This window comes from Chiloscyllium plagiosum, chromosome 23, assembly GCF_004010195.1.
Source record: "Chiloscyllium plagiosum isolate BGI_BamShark_2017 chromosome 23, ASM401019v2, whole genome shotgun sequence".
NCBI lineage: Eukaryota > Metazoa > Chordata > Chondrichthyes > Orectolobiformes > Hemiscylliidae > Chiloscyllium > Chiloscyllium plagiosum.
In genome coordinates this window covers 6,632,480-6,648,202 of record NC_057732.1, presented here as the reverse complement: position 1 = coordinate 6,648,202, position 15,723 = coordinate 6,632,480, and the positions used below count along the sequence as shown (strand labels likewise).

At 43.4% G+C, this 15,723-nt stretch overlaps 1 protein-coding gene across 9 annotated transcripts in view; it reads right to left on the bottom strand.

Moving 5' to 3' along the window:
* Positions 1–15,723, bottom strand: part of sox5 (SRY-box transcription factor 5) — a 384,221-nt gene that overhangs the window by 138,648 nt on the left and 229,850 nt on the right. For 7 of the 9 annotated variants that reach the window (XM_043713394.1, XM_043713395.1, XM_043713397.1 and 4 more), the window contains one exon: positions 1,496–1,625. In XM_043713394.1, the coding sequence (XP_043569329.1) occupies positions 1,496–1,625 (130 nt within the window). Of the gene's footprint in view, positions 1–1,495; positions 1,626–3,819; positions 3,841–15,723 lie in introns of those variants that run through there. The other 2 variants (XM_043713400.1, XM_043713393.1) reach the window with 2 other exon arrangements.

Genomic DNA, 15,723 nt, shown 5'->3' with positions numbered 1-15,723 from the left:
CCCTTACTTCCCTCCAAGGCCCCAAGGGACACTTCCATATCTGCCACAAATTCACCTGCACCTCCACATACATCATCTATTGCATCCGCTGCACCCGATGTGGCCTCCTCTATATTAGGGAGACAGGCCGCCTACTTGCGGAACGTTTCAGAGAACACCTCTGGGACACCCGGACCGACCAACCCAGCCACCCCGTAGCCCAACACTTTAACTCCCCCTCCCACTCCACCAAGGACATGCAGGTCCTTGGACTCTGTCATCGCCAGACAATAGCAACACGACAGCTGGAGGAAGAGTGTCTCATCTTCTGCCTGGGAACCCTCCAACCACAAGGGATGAACTCAGATTTCTCCAGTTTCCTCATTTCCCCTCCCCCCCACCTTGTCTCAGTCAAATCCCTTGAACTCAGCACCGCCTTCCTAACCTGCAATCATCTTCCTGACCTCTCCGCCCCCACCTCACTCCGGCCTATCACCCTCACCTTGACCTCCTTCCACCTATCGCATTTCCAAAGCCCCTCCCCCAGTCCCTCCTCCCTACCTTTTATCTTAGCCTGCTGGACACACTTTCCTCATTCCTGAAGAACGGCTTATGCCCGAAACGTCTATTCTCCTGTTCCTTGGATGCTGCCTGACCTGCTGCGCTTTTCCAGCAACACATTTTCAGCCCCACTTTCTTTAGTCTAAGCAACTCGGATTTGAAGGGAGAGAGCAGACAAGTGATTTAACCATCACCACCAGATCTGGCTGGGCCATACAAAATCGTACAGAGTCCTGATCTTGCTTCCTAAAATGTTTCACTATTTCAGAACCATCCTAGAATGAAAGGATGACATCTGCCTTCTCTGCTGTAAAGGAGGAATAATTTTCAAAAGGATGGTAAGGGGATGATTTTTAAAGAAGTGTTCAAAACTATAAGAACTTGCTTTAAGGTAAATCAAGAAAACTTTCAGCCATTTCCACTGGTTAGTAAGTTCCTAAATATAGGGTTTAAAATTAAAATCAACAGAATTGACACTACAAATAAACAAATGTCTCCTGAACTTAATTTGTTAATCGTAGATCAGGCTCAAGAGTCAGTCAGAATTTGCTAAGAGACACGTTCTGAAATAATTATTAATGCTTCCCTGATAACACCATGATGTAGAAACCTATAATTGTCAGTTACATTATCAGTTAGATAAAATTCAAAATAATATGTGGAATCCGAGTCTCTTTGCAAAGCACACGTTCTGCCTTTCAAGTATGGAGTCAACAAATAACAAATGGGTTTTCCTACCCACTTGCCTGAAGGGTAAGTTAGCTTCATTTCACACCCCAACAGAACATTGCTATTATGTTACATGGCCTCTTCATCCCTGACTTATTTCTCTGAATACCAACCAGCCTGTCTTGCTGACAGACTAACAACATACCACAATGTGGCATATTCCCAGAGTATCTCCAGGACCTTGTCCCAACTGCACTGCTTGCTGTTGAGCGTTCCAAACACTTACTGCATCCTCCGGGTTTGTAGGAGAATCCAGGAGGCAGGAGGAATCCTTGCTGGGCTGCTGCAGCTGCCAATGTCCGCTGGTCTGGAGGGAACACTGGAATCATCAACGGAGGCAACTGACCTTGAACCTGCTGAACATGAAACAAGAACATCAACAAAAAAATGGAAACAATCACAAGAGATAATTTTTTTCTTCATAATAGGAGTAAAATTGCAGTTAAATGCAAGGACTATTCCCAATACACAATTCATCGCGACATGTGTCATACATGTGATGAATTTGTCTCCAGTATTTGAAATGCTAGTTTCATGGTCCTGGGACCAGAAATATCTAAGCAATCTTGAATGCAAGTCTAACTTGACATCTTTAACAATAACCTGTTGGGGTGAATACCAGAAACCCAAAAGAATTACACATGTCCTTTGGGGACATCACCTTATCACCCTGACCTGACCTGGTCCCCATGTGACTCCAGACTCTTGCAATGGTGTCAATTCTTCCCTTTGTAAAGCAACAAGGAAATAAATAGTTTGGAAACAGATTTAAGTAGCTCACTTTCACAACCTCAGCACATTAAAAGCACTTTGCAGCTAATTAAGTATTTTTCAAAATGTGATGTCACATTGCAAAGAAAGCTTTGCAAGCAAATATGCTCATGGCGAACAGCCATGAGATAATTACCTGATCATTTATATTATCAATGTTGGATGAGGCCAGAATTCTCAGGGAGAATTTCACTGCCCCTCTTCAAAGACTGCCATCTTTTAACTCTGCGTGATAGGGCAGTGTAGTGTAAAGTGTTAATACTCAAATATGTCAATAGTCAACTACGTCAGCAGTGACCTAAGAGATCACATGACAGAGACTTTGGGGAGACATGCTACCATATAGACCTTGTGCTAAGTCTAAGAGTGTACATAATTCACAGAATATTGAACCAAAGCTAACCCTACCAAAATTTGGACTTAAGCAGCCTCTCATACAAATTGCCAAGAACCCAAACTCTTCCAAATCCCACCATGATAGCAACCAAAGTGGATGGGACTTCAGTTTTCATTCAAAAGGCTGTAGCTTTCATAGAGTAGCATCCCTGGATTATTACACTGGGATGCTGTCTACCAAGTGAGAAATGAGTCCACAATTTTCTGACTCAAACAAGTGTACTGTACAGCTAAAACAATCTCATCTCCAGAATATCTCTCATGGGGGAATGAATATCATGATGCACAGCCATCTTAGGGAATTCATATTGAGACAGACAACTAACATAGTGAATATGGAGACACACGGCTAACATGGGGAATGAATAATGAGACACACAGCTAACATGGGGAACAAATATTGAGATACACAGCCAAAATGGGGAACGGATAGTGATGGCTAACATGATACATAAGGTTCTATTGGAAATGTTATTTTGGAGTTCAACAGTCTCAGAATGATCGTGAAAGGTGTCGTAGAGTCATATAGCATGGAAACAGACCCTTCAGTCCAACTCATCCATGCCAACCAGATATCCTAAGCTGATCTAGTCCCATTTACCAGTATTTCTATTCATATATGCAACCAGATTCTTTTAATGTTGTAATCAAACCAGCCACCACCAATTCCTCTAGCAGCTCATTCTGTACACGCACCATCCTCTGCATGAAAAAGTTGCCCCTTAGATTCCTTTTAAATCTTGCCCCTTTCACCTTCAACCCATGCCCTCTAGTTTTGGACTCCCCTACCCTAGAAAAAAGGATCCAATAAGAAACAGTCAAATGGACTGAAAAATTGCTTTTTTCTGGAGATGAGATTGTTTTAGCTGTACAATATACAGTTCATTCCTCAACATGTGTGTGTATTTTGTTAAGGGCAATGTGGAATTTAAATAGTCATTTTTTTAAACAAATGTGGATTTCACTAATATTATTACAACCCAACTCAGGAGACTTCATGTGTAAGAAGTAAAATACTTTCCATTTTATATGTATGAAATGAAATTCATAAAGTTCAGATATAGCACACATTCACAAACAAAACAAAGTGATTTCTAAGCTAAAATAAAACACTGCGGATGGTGGGTGTCTGAAATGGAAGCAGAAAATGCTGAGATAATGCAGCAGATCTAACAGAATCTGAGGGGAAGAATTAGAGTTAATGTTTCAGGTTGATGACACTCAACCCTGTCCAATCTTGAGCCCAAGACCTGAACTCGGTCTCTCCTGCCACATATGTCACCTGACCTGCTGAATATTTTCAGCATTTTCTGCTTCCTTTTACTGAACTAACCTGGCAATTTACTTTAATCTCAAGCAACGGGTGTAGAAGTTTCCACTTACCTCATGGGCAATTTAAAATGCTTTTCAGAGCGTGGCTGCCAAATTGGTGACAAATAATATGGTGTAGGGCCATACCAATTAGGTAGAGGGCCCTGACTGTACAAACCCGATCCACGCCAGACGGCAAAAGAAAGCCAAACAGCAACACTCCACCCACAAACACGAGTCATTCTGATCCCAGTGCCAAGGTAAAATCTTGGTCCTGTAACTCTAAAGTACTGCTAATTGCCTGCGTGTTTTAATTGTGCCTGGACTATACGACACACTTTCCTGTCTCCTGGCAGTTGTCGCCCTGATATGGTCTGGGGAATTTTCTTCCATTCACACAATTTTTCTACAAATCTTCTGCTAAAGTTATCACTACCATTCAGCATAGGCCCCACAGAAAACTAGCCCACCGCCAGGCTCAGGGACATTGATGACGGTCTGGCAGATTTGTTCTGTAAGGATCATAGACGCCCTTAAATCTCCTGCCTCCCGTGCCATTGTCAGAAAATCTTAGCTCAATGATTCAAATGATTGTTTGTTCATGTTGCCTTCTCATGAGCGAAGCCAGTATTTTTTCTACATTCACTGCCACTCCTCACTAATAATATAAAATTGTAGTTAAATGCATATTTTGAATGCACGAAAAAATGCCTTCAGTGCTTCCACTGAAATCAAGCCTCCCATCCACAGACAGTATCACTGTTATATAAATGTGTCCTTATCTACCTCCCCTCTCACTGAAAAAATTACTATTTATAGTGATGGGAACGTTCAGAATGTAAATAACACGTTAGTGTCGGAGATTAGAAGGCAATTATCTGAAGGTTGGGTTAAGATCAATTACTAAGCTTATGTGGGTGGAGTTATGTCGCCTTGTTCAATAATATCTGACCTATGCCAGCTCATTCACTGCAAACGCAGATCAATTTCTCATCCCCAGCACCAACACGTTTTAAACGGGTTGGTTAGCTCAGTCGACTGGACGGCTGGTTTGCAATGCAGTAAAATGTAGGGGTTCGGTTCCCACACTGGGCTATAAGTCCCTTCTTCTCAGCCTCTCTCCTCACCGGAGGTATAGTACCTCTCAGGTTAAACCACCACCAGTTGCCTCTATCTCTGTCCAGTGGGAGAGGAGGACTGTACTGACTTTATCTTATTTAAGAGTTTAGAGACATACAGCATGGAAACAGACCCTTCAGTCCAACTCGCCCATGCTAACCAGATATGCCAACCCAATCTAGTCCCACCTGCCAGCACCCAGCCCATATCCCTCCAAACCCTTCCAATTCATATACCCATCCAGATATCTTTTAAATGTTGCAATTGTACCAGCCTCCACCACTTCCCCTGGTGGCTCATTCCATACACCGTACCACCCTCTGGATGAAAAAGTTGCCCCTCAGGTCTCTCTTATATTTTTCCCCTGTCACCCTAAACCTATGCCCTCTAGTTCTGGACATCTCCACCCCCAGGGAAAATACTCTGTCTATTTATCCAATCCATGCTCCTCATGATTTTATAAACCTCTATAAGGTTATCCCTCAGCCTCTGACGCTCCAGGGAAAACAGCCCCTGCCTGTTCAGCCTCTCCCTATAGCTCAAATCCTCCAACCCTGGCAACATCCTTATAAATCTTTTCTGAACTCTTTCAAATGTACCGCATGCTTCCGATAAGAAGGAGACCAGAATTGCACACAATATTCCAAAAGTGGCCTAACCAATGTCCTGTACAGCCGCAACATGACCTCCCAACTCCTGTACTCAATACTCTGACCAATAAAGGAAAGCATACCAAAAGCCTTCTTCACTATCCTATCTACCTGCAACTCTACTTTCAAGGAGCTATGAACCTGCACTCCAAGGTCTCTTTGTTCAGCAACACTCCTAGGAGCCTTACCATTAAGTGTATAAGTCCTGCTGAGATTTGCTTTCCCTAAATACAACACCTTGCATTTATCTGAATTAAACTTCATCTGCCACTCCTTAGCCTATTGGCCCAAATGATCTGAGGTAACCTTCTTCGCTGTCCACTACACCTCCAATTTTGGTGTCATCTGCAAACTTACTAACTGTACCTCCTATGCTCACATCCAAATCATATATATAAATGACAAAAAGTAGTGGTCCCATAAAGGTTTCAATTGAGACTTTGATTACATTGATGAAACCTTTCAGCTTGAGGAAACATCTAGAAGTAGCACTGTGGCTCAGTCATTAGCACTGCTGCCTCAGAGCGCCAGTGACCCAGGTTTGATTCCACCCTTGGGAGACTGTGTGGAGTTTGTACACTCTCCCCATGTCTGCGTGGTTTCCTCTCACAGTCCAAAGATGTGCAGGTTAGATAGAGGGCCATGCTAAATTGCCCATAGTGTCCAGTGATGTGTAGGTTAGATGGATTGGTTATGCTAAATTGACCATAGTGTCCAGGGATGTGCAGGTCGGTGGATTAGCCATGGGAATTGCAGGGTTACAGGCATGGGGTGGGTCTGGGTGGGATGTTCTTTGAAGGGTCAATGTGACTTGATGGGCTGACTGTCCTGCTTCCGCACTGCAGGGATTTGAGGAAACCATAAAAACAAAATAGTCCCTGATAAATAAGAAGGAATTCAGAAGAAACGTCTTTGCCTAGAGAATGGTTTGGATGTTGAACTTAGTGTCATAGAAAATAGTTGAGGCAAGTCACCTGGATATATTCAAGGGGAAAGAACCAGAGAACATAGGAGCAGTAATTGGCCATTTGGCCCTTCAAGCCTAGTCCATCTTTCAATATGATCCTAGCTGATTGACGCATGGGAGAACTGTACAGAAGGATGTGTCGACACAATGAGATGAAGGAGGTAGGAGGATAATGTGCAGATAATAAATATCAGTACAGGCCAGTTGGGCTGACTGGCCTTTTTTTTGTCATGTGTGAGGGGGAAGGGTGCGGTTCACATTATGCTTGCTCCACTGAATACAGATCAGATAAGGATCAGACGCTGGATCTTATGAAGAAAAATATTCTTTAGTCTCTATTACCTTTTCACAAAGCTCAACTGTGTTGTCTTTTAAGCAGAGGCACACTGACTATATTTGGATTACGGATAGTCTCAAACAAAATAAAACAAACAGCTGTGCAGAATATTTTACACAGACGAGATCGGCAGGAAGCCCCAGAACTTCTAAAGGTTCTGGAGATAAAAGTGACTTTGCCAAGCATGAAGATTCTGAACAACGCATTGAAAACAGAGTGACAGATGGTTCCTACCAGGGACTGCGCTGCCAAGAGAAAAAAAATTACAGAAAAAAAAGTGATGTTATTGAAAATGACTAGAAAGTTCTCAGATGAATTCAACATTCCCATCTCTTTGCAAGTGCTAGTCTGCCTTAAGGGCTAATGAAGAGAAAACATAACCTGTCAATACAGAGATTACAATGTAACACAAGTCAGCACTTGAACCTGACTGAATGCTCAACAGGGAGTAATGCATCTCAGAGAAGATTTGCTAACAGACCCACCAGGAAAATTTGCTTTTTGACTCGACAACTTGTCAGATTATACCACCCAAGGTCATTTGATTGGAGCAAATAAAATGCGTAAATTAAGGACTGGTGAACTTTGCTCAACATTGTGGTGGCTTGGCCAACAGCCTTCAGAAGAGGCGGGATAGAGACTTGATGATTTTAATGTTGGTGATCGAAATACATCTCCATTATAAACAGCAGCTCTTCCATCCACCATACTAGTGAGATAGTAGGGAATCAGCTCCTTCCCATCTTTCTTTGAGGAGTTAGATCATTAACAAGGGATTATTGATGACTTCACAACAAATGGATTCAGTGGGCTGTGACCTGCAGGATGGGTAGGGCCTGGGTGAGGTATGGCCAATTAAATCTTGAATGAAGTCGACAGTTTTTTTTAAACAGATGATGATGATAAAAGGGGGAGTCACTTTTTTTTTGTGTATTAGATTCCATTCTGATAAGCCATTCTCGTTCACTCACTAACACAATGGCTAGGCTACCTGCCACAGCATTTGGGCTGACCGTGGCAACGGCCCCTGAACAAAGTGATCCAATGGCCCAGGTTCATCTCTGGGGACGTGGGTTCAAATCTCAGCATGCCAAATCAAATTCAATGACTAAATCTGGAACTTAAAGTTACTCTCAGTAATGGTGAATTTGAATTGATGCAAAAATTCACCGGGTTCTCTTTATAAAGAAAATCTGCCATCCTTGCCCCACCTGGCCTACTTGTGACTCCGGACCAGCAGTAATGTTGACTCTCAACTGCCCTCTGCAGGGGCTGAGCAAACTACTACAGATGGATAACAAAAACTGGCCCTAGCGAGTTTTGAGAAGATTTGTAGCTCAGGTTGAGGTTCTGGATGTAGGTTTGCTCACCGAGCTGGAAGGTTTATTTTCAGATGTTTCGTCAGCATACTAGGTAACATCTAAATGAACCTTCCAGCTCAGTGAGCAAATCTGCATCCACACATACTGGCCCTGCCAGTGATTCCCATATGCCATAAGAATACAAATGCTAGTGGAGACCTTCCTGGTACCACTTCACTAAGTGATGTGAGTATCTTACTTGCTGTGTCCAACCAACTCCTGGTACATGTATGACAGCAGGTTCTATATCATAGCAGTGACTATACTTCCAGTGGCTGTAAAGCCCTTTGAGATGCCTTGTGATTGCTAAATCATTCCTTTTTTTTTTAAACTTTTTAGTGCACAGGAATGCAACAATACATATTAAGTACATGCCATGCTACCCTTCCTGAGCGACTTGCTTGATTTCAACAGAGTTGCAGCTCATTACTAAAGTCACAAGGTTGCAGGTTCAAATCTGCAATGCAGTACTGAAGGAGTGCGCCGTGTTGGAGGCACTGTCCTTCAGATGAGATGTTAAAATGAGGGGGATACAAAGGACCCTACGTCACTGTTTTGAAGAGAAAGGGAATATTACCAAAGTCCTGGCCAATAACTCGCCCTCAATCAGTGTCACAAGTGGTGATTATCTGGGCACGATCACACAACATGCATGTTAACTGGAGGCTTGCTGTGCACAAGTTGGCTGCTGTTTTCATACACGACAACAGCAACCATCCTTCTAAAGCACTTCACTGGCTGAACCACACGTTATAATGTCATGTAATTGTGAAGACGCCTATCTAGCTCCAAAACTTCTGTTATCCACGAACATTCTGGATTTCTTTTTAAGTTTGCCTTTTCTTACAGGCTTTACTGCCTCGAGTGCTTATGCAAAACCGTGGATGCCGTTAGGCATTGAACATTCTGCTTTATATCTCGACTGATCATAATTAGAAACAAAAACTCTTCAACACACTGAGTGAAAGGCATTTGACTAATGTGCAGGCAACCAGCAACATGCTTATTATTCGAAGTCTTTGAGGAAACAGCAGTAACACAAGCTCATTATCTTGACTACCTTTTCATTCTTTACTTGCAACATTGCGCTAAGCTGATAAAACAAAACAACTTACAATTATATTTGAGTTATGAAGCCATAAAATAACCCAGAGAACTTTAAAACGAGCATTATTATACAAGGTTTGACATTGAGTGACATGAGGAGATGTTAGGACATTAGGAGATGCTCTGGTGACTGAAGAGATAGGTGATCCAAAGGAGAGGGAGGTCTCCGGGTAGAGAGATTTAAGCAGGGAATTACAGAGGTTGGGGTAAAGCAGCTGACATATAGACACCGATGGTGGAAACTGAGGATTCACAAAAGACCAACATTGGAAAAGCACAGCTAAGTCAAAGGTTTGTGGTGCTGAACAAAATCAGAGGGGCAAGGATGCAGAGGGATTTGAACACAAGAAAGAGCATTATAAAATTGAAGCTCTGTTTAAGCCTATGAGACCTCTGTCCACCATCTACTAGGCACAAGTCAGAAATGTGGTGGACCACTGGCCAATTACTCGGTTGAGTGTAGCTCCAACCACACTCAAGGAGCTGGACCAACATCCAAGACATAACAGCCTGCTTGATCAACAACACTGTCACCAGGACAAATGTTAGTTTCCTCCAACATCAACGCAGTTTGTACATCTGCAAGACATACTGCAGCAACTCAGCAAGTCTCCTTCAGTAGCAACTTCTAAATCCTCATGCTCCCCCAAGTTTGAAGGACAAGGGCAGCACAGAGAGGAATCACCTGCTAGTTCCTCTCAAGCCACTTGGAACTATACCACTGTTCCGTCAATGTTGCTGGGTCAAACTCCTGGAATCGCCTCATTAAAGGCACTGTGGGTGTTTCTACACCAGATGGATTGCAGTGGTTCAAGAATGTGACTCACCACTACCTTCTGAAAGGAAATCTGCGATGGGTAACAAATGCTGGCCCAGCCAGTGACAGCTACATCTCTTGAATGAATTTTGAAAGCAGGTGAGTAAGCATCAGGGCGATGGAATGAAACTACAATATAGAGGTTTGAACGATCTAAAGCCAACGAAAGACGCAAGATGAAAGGCCAGCCAGAAGTATACAGTTGAGTTAACAAAGGTCGAGCAACAAAATTAGAGACTATTCTGCTTTATTTCAAAATCCTCCGTGCACAAAATTCTCAAAAGGATTATAACATTCCACCTCATTTTGGTGGAATGCAGTTCAATCTTCATGTACACTCCGCTATTAACTTTGGAAGACCATGTGGTAAAAGGCGAAGAAAGGGCATGGGCAGAATGTAATGCAAAACTTGTCTCACTAGGATCACGAGCCCAGCATTAAAGAGCAAGCACGGTCTGGGCTTTGAGGCTGAAGCTGGGGAAAGAGCTGACATTTTGCTACATCTGATTTGCCCGCATGTGAACAGCCAATGGATCAGGACCTGCGGTACATAGTAATAAACCACGCTGGAAGCATTGGAGAACACTTACTGAGTTTGCATGTCTCACCTCATCTACATTACAGCAAAATGATTGTTTTAACCTTTAGCCCAGTACAAATCTGAAAGTCCACTTGAATCTTGTGTGTTGGAGCCTCAGGGTTAACATTATGTCCTGTTGTCCAAGCCGCAATCTTTCATCGTCATTGTTGTCAGTGCACTGCTAATTCTGTAGCACCTGAGTGCATATCAATTTTGATATGTAATTTATAATTAAGTAATTAGTCACTTCCCCTCGCTGGTTTTTTTTAAAAACAATTACAGCAAATAATAAATCCTTCCAGACAGTAAAGTCACGTTCAACAATATAATGCAGAATTGCACAAACTGATTAGGAAAGCTACTACCTGTGTGCTTGTTAAAAACTTGACCATGCTACGGGTATGAAGTATTCTGTGGAACAGGCTGTCAATCTGAGCAAAAAAAAAAGGAGATTGCTGGAAAAGCTCAGCAGGTCTGGCAGCAGCTATGGAGAGAAATCAGAGTTAATGTTTCGGGTCGAGTGACCTTTCTGAGGTAGGTTCACGCAACCTGAAATATTAACACTGATTTCTCTCCACAGATGCTGCCAGACCTGCTGAGCTTTTCCAGCAATCTCTTTTTTGTTCTCTCTCTCTGTTTTACAGATCCACAGCTTTTCGGTTTTTGTCAATCTAAGTTCCACCTCAGAAATGGGCTGTAGGGTGGTTTGGGGAGGGGCTGTTGGTTCTGTCGGAATGGGGCTTGTTGCGTTTTGAGCAAAACCAGTCGTAGTTGCAGAGCAAATAGTATTAATGGCTTGGTTTAAGCCTTTAATGGCTTGGTCGAAAACACTGGAACAGCTGCAAGCCTTGTCCCAGCCTGTTGTGCTCCCACAATAACTATTACATGCCAAGTAAAGCGACAGCCCCGTTTTCATTTATCCAACAGCAGGCAACGTCAATCCACAGAGTTTGCTAAACAAGAGGATTTTTCAATCAGCTCGCACTGTTTATCCTTTAAATTCACTCTCTTTCCTGAAATGCTCTGGACAATAGTACTGGATCCATCTGCACTCCATGCTAAACCCTTTTAATCCCGGAAACAACAGCTGTAAACTCCAGCCGAACACAAAAAAAATGTGAGTGTGTTTGTGTGTCTGACTGAGAGACAGACGGATAGAATGAGACAGAGTATTGTTGGCCTAGTCAAGATTGCTGGTGTTGGTGCAACTTTCTTACCAATGGATCTAACGCAGGCAGCGTTGGTCATACTCCACCAGTGCGTTGAGGTGTCTGCTGTAAACAGTCCCCATCTCAGAGCCATATCGGAGGGGATCCGCTGAGACAGGCTGGGCACACCGTCCATATGACTGACACGAAATTCCCCAGGCAGGTGCTCTACTCCCAGCTTCGAAACGACAGGCCAACCCCAGGTGGACAGAGGAAACACTCCAGGAATTCCCTCAAAGCCTCACTGGGGAAGTGCTGCATTCCCACAGCCACCTGAGAATTACTGGGCCAAGCCCATCCAAAGTGGAGGAGGAGCTTCCTGGAAGGCATTGAGCAACTCGAGTCTGGCCATCGGGAAAAAGCAGAAGCCAGGAGAAAATGGCGGAAGGAGCGCGCTGCCACACCAATGTCCCATCCACCCCTTCCCATGACCACCACCTGCCCCATGGGTAACAGAGCCTATGGTGGCCACATCGGTCTGTACAGCCAACTCCAGACTCACCCTGAGAGTGGGAGACGTCCTTCTCTGTGTGGGACCACCAGTGATGACGATGTGTGTCGTGTCTGAATGCATGCAAAACGTCTGTGTGTTTGTGCGAGTATGAGAGTATGAGTGCGAGATGTCCTTATCAGGGTCCACAAGATCTCAGTCATAGCCAAGACACGTTTTTCAATATTCAGATGAATTGACAAAATCTCTCACATCTGCCAAACATCGAAACGCTTCCCGAAAGGAAATAAACTGAAATTTCTTTGTAAAGTTAAAGTGGGGATTTTTTTTGTTATTAAATAGGTGGTAAATTGGCTGCCTGATGTATACGTTTAGCAAGATAAATGATTGAGAGAACAAATCATCTACAGTTCTGGTAATTGCGCCAATTACAGGTATCTTTCATTAAGACGACCAGCTTGCATACCTTTGAAAGCTCATTCTGTGAATAACACACAACTGCCAGTAATTAACATGTAATGTGAACACATCTGTTCATACACCAAATTCTTCAGTCAGGTAAACAGAGAGAGACTTCAAATAACTCTTTTTTAACAAAAAAAGCCCAATGTCGGGGAAAAAAACATTTTCTCTCTCTTTCTTTCTCTCTCTCTCTCTCTCTTTCAACAGTCCTGCTTTGTTCCTTTTCTCTCTCAGATGCACTTTTCTCTAGAGTGCACAACGCACTAATCTCTTGTTAGCTGAATATGTTCTGGCTGTTAATTCTGAATGAGAATGGGCTTTTTGTTTCTTCTTCCGGAGTTCCTTTACTCTCTCAGCTGTTGTCTCTGGTCACTTGCTGCCTACTTATCAACTCCACAGAACAGCACCCTGTCTGATGCGATTGTAGGAGCCTTCTGCATGTTAAGAGCTCTTCATTACTGCAACTTCAAAAAAACTGCAGTGTGCTAACAACCTCCCGACCTGATAGTAATTAATCTTCTCAGACACAGTGAAAAACATAACTTCGCAGAACATACAGCACACCTTCAAAGGAGGCAACCTGACAAGATTCCTTAGATGGACTTCAAATAGGTGTTAAAGGATTTTCACCAGGTTTCTCCACGGCAACTTCAAAGTACAGACCCCAGGCTTAATGATAACAAGTTAACTTACATTGCCTCATTATTTGGGCAGCCCTGATTTCCAATCAGGATTATCCTGTTTATTCCATTAAAAACATGACCGTGAAAATGTGGGATTTGTAAAATAGAACCTAGAACATTATAGCACAGTACAAGCCCATCAACCTTCGATATTGCGCTGACCCATGAAACCAATCTGAAGCCTATCTAACCTACATAATTCCATGTTCGTCCCTATGCCTATCAAATGACCATCTAAATGCCCTTAAAGTTAGCAATTCTACTACTGTTGCGGGCAGTGCATTCCACACCCCTACTACTCTGAGTAAAGAAATTACCCCTGACATCTGTCCTATATCTATCACCCCTCAATTTAAAGTTATGCCCCCTCATGCTAGCCATCACCATCTGAGGAAAAAGGCTCTCACTGTCCACCCTATCTAACCCTCTGATTATCTTATATAAATGCAATTGATTCACTCACAGCCTTGAAGAAAGGAAATCTGCTGTTCTTTCATGATTTGGCCTACATGCAGCTTCACTCTTACATCAAGATGGCTGACCGTTAATGGGGATCCGAAGTTGGTTGGTAATAAATCACGTAGTTGTATCAAAGCTGTCCTAGCTGTTGAAGGCGGCAGTCTGGCTTCACATTCCCAGGGTAATCATGGAAGTGTGCTAAAAGTCAACCTCGTCAACAATGCCCACATCCTGAAAACATAGTTTTTTCAAATGTTCAGTTGCAGTGGAGGAGAGTTTAGTCTCAGCCTCTTTCATGACTTAAAGCTGTCAAAGTATATTGAAGGATTTAGGCTTCTTGCATTTGAAGACCATTGACTGAGAGATTTTCGTAAAGGTCGCTTCCTGTTTCTCTGCTGTAAGATACTTCTCTTCTGTAAGATACTGCCTTTGTGGGAGAGTCAGGCTGCAGCAGTTTCAATAATCGCCTTCCATAATGCTCCACACTTTGGGGAAACGATGCCCACCATAAGCAGGGTAAGGGAGGGTCACCATGGCTCAGAGTCAAATTGTGACAAGGGACTTGTGAGCGGACGTTAGAAATGTACAAGAGAGAGAGAAAGAAGAACTGAAAGATGTAAGTGATAGGTTGTGATGAAGTACAGTGGCAGGAGGCTTGTGCAAAGCTGAAATATGGGATGGATCTGTTCCTGTGTTGCCAAACAATGTGTAATCCTACGTAACCTCCGGACTTCTGTTGCAGAGGGGAAAAGCAGCAACTCACTGGGAACGCCATCACCTTCAAGGCTCCTGACCTATATCCCTTTTACTTCATTTGCAAAGGGTCAAAGTGATTGTGTTCATCACCTAACCTCAAAGTAGAGCCACTAACAAACAAGACGCGAGGTGAAGCCATCTCCATGCCAACTAGCAACAGGCAAGAAATGTGACTTTGTCAGTTCCAGAACACAAAGAAACGCAGAGGACGGTGCACATATGGAATGGGCTGCCAGAGGAAGTGGTGGAGGCTGCTACAATTGCAACATTTAAAAGGCACCTGAATGGGTATATGAATAAGAAGGGTTTAGAGGGATGTGGGCCAAGTGCTGGCAAATGGGACCAGATTAGGTTGGGGTATCTGGTTGGCATGGACAAGTTGGACCGAAGGGTCTGTTTCCATCCTGTACATCTCTAGGACTCTAAATTGCTTCCTGCAAAAAAAAGTGGAGAACTTTGAGTTCGGGACACCTAATTTATAAGTTTGTGCAGTGAAGTCTCCGAGACATCTGTAACCTAGGCAGGTGCTTCAGTGTAGCCCTGAAGGAATACTGCACTGTCTGAGGTGCCACCTTTCAGAGATGATGTTTCATAAAGGACACCTCAGGCAGATGTGAAAAATCCCATAGAATCCCTACAGTCTGGGAGGCAGGCCATTCAGCCCATCAAGTCCACACTGTCCCTCCAGACAGGATCCCACCCAGACCCACTCCCCTATCCTATAACACTGCATTTCCCTCAGCCAATCCACCTAACCCGCACATCTTTGAACTGTGGGAGGAAACTGGAGGACCAGGAAGAAACTCACGCAGACACAGGGAGAGTGGTCAAACTCCACGCAGACAGTTGCCAGAGTTGGAATCGAATGTGGATCTCTGGCACTATGAGATAAGCGGTGCTAATCGCACAGCCACCCATGGCATTGTTTGATAAAATGCAGGAGAGTGCTCCTGGTTATTCCTTATCCCTTAACTAATAACAAAAGTTTGCTTTTACCTAGCACCTTTAACATGATGAAA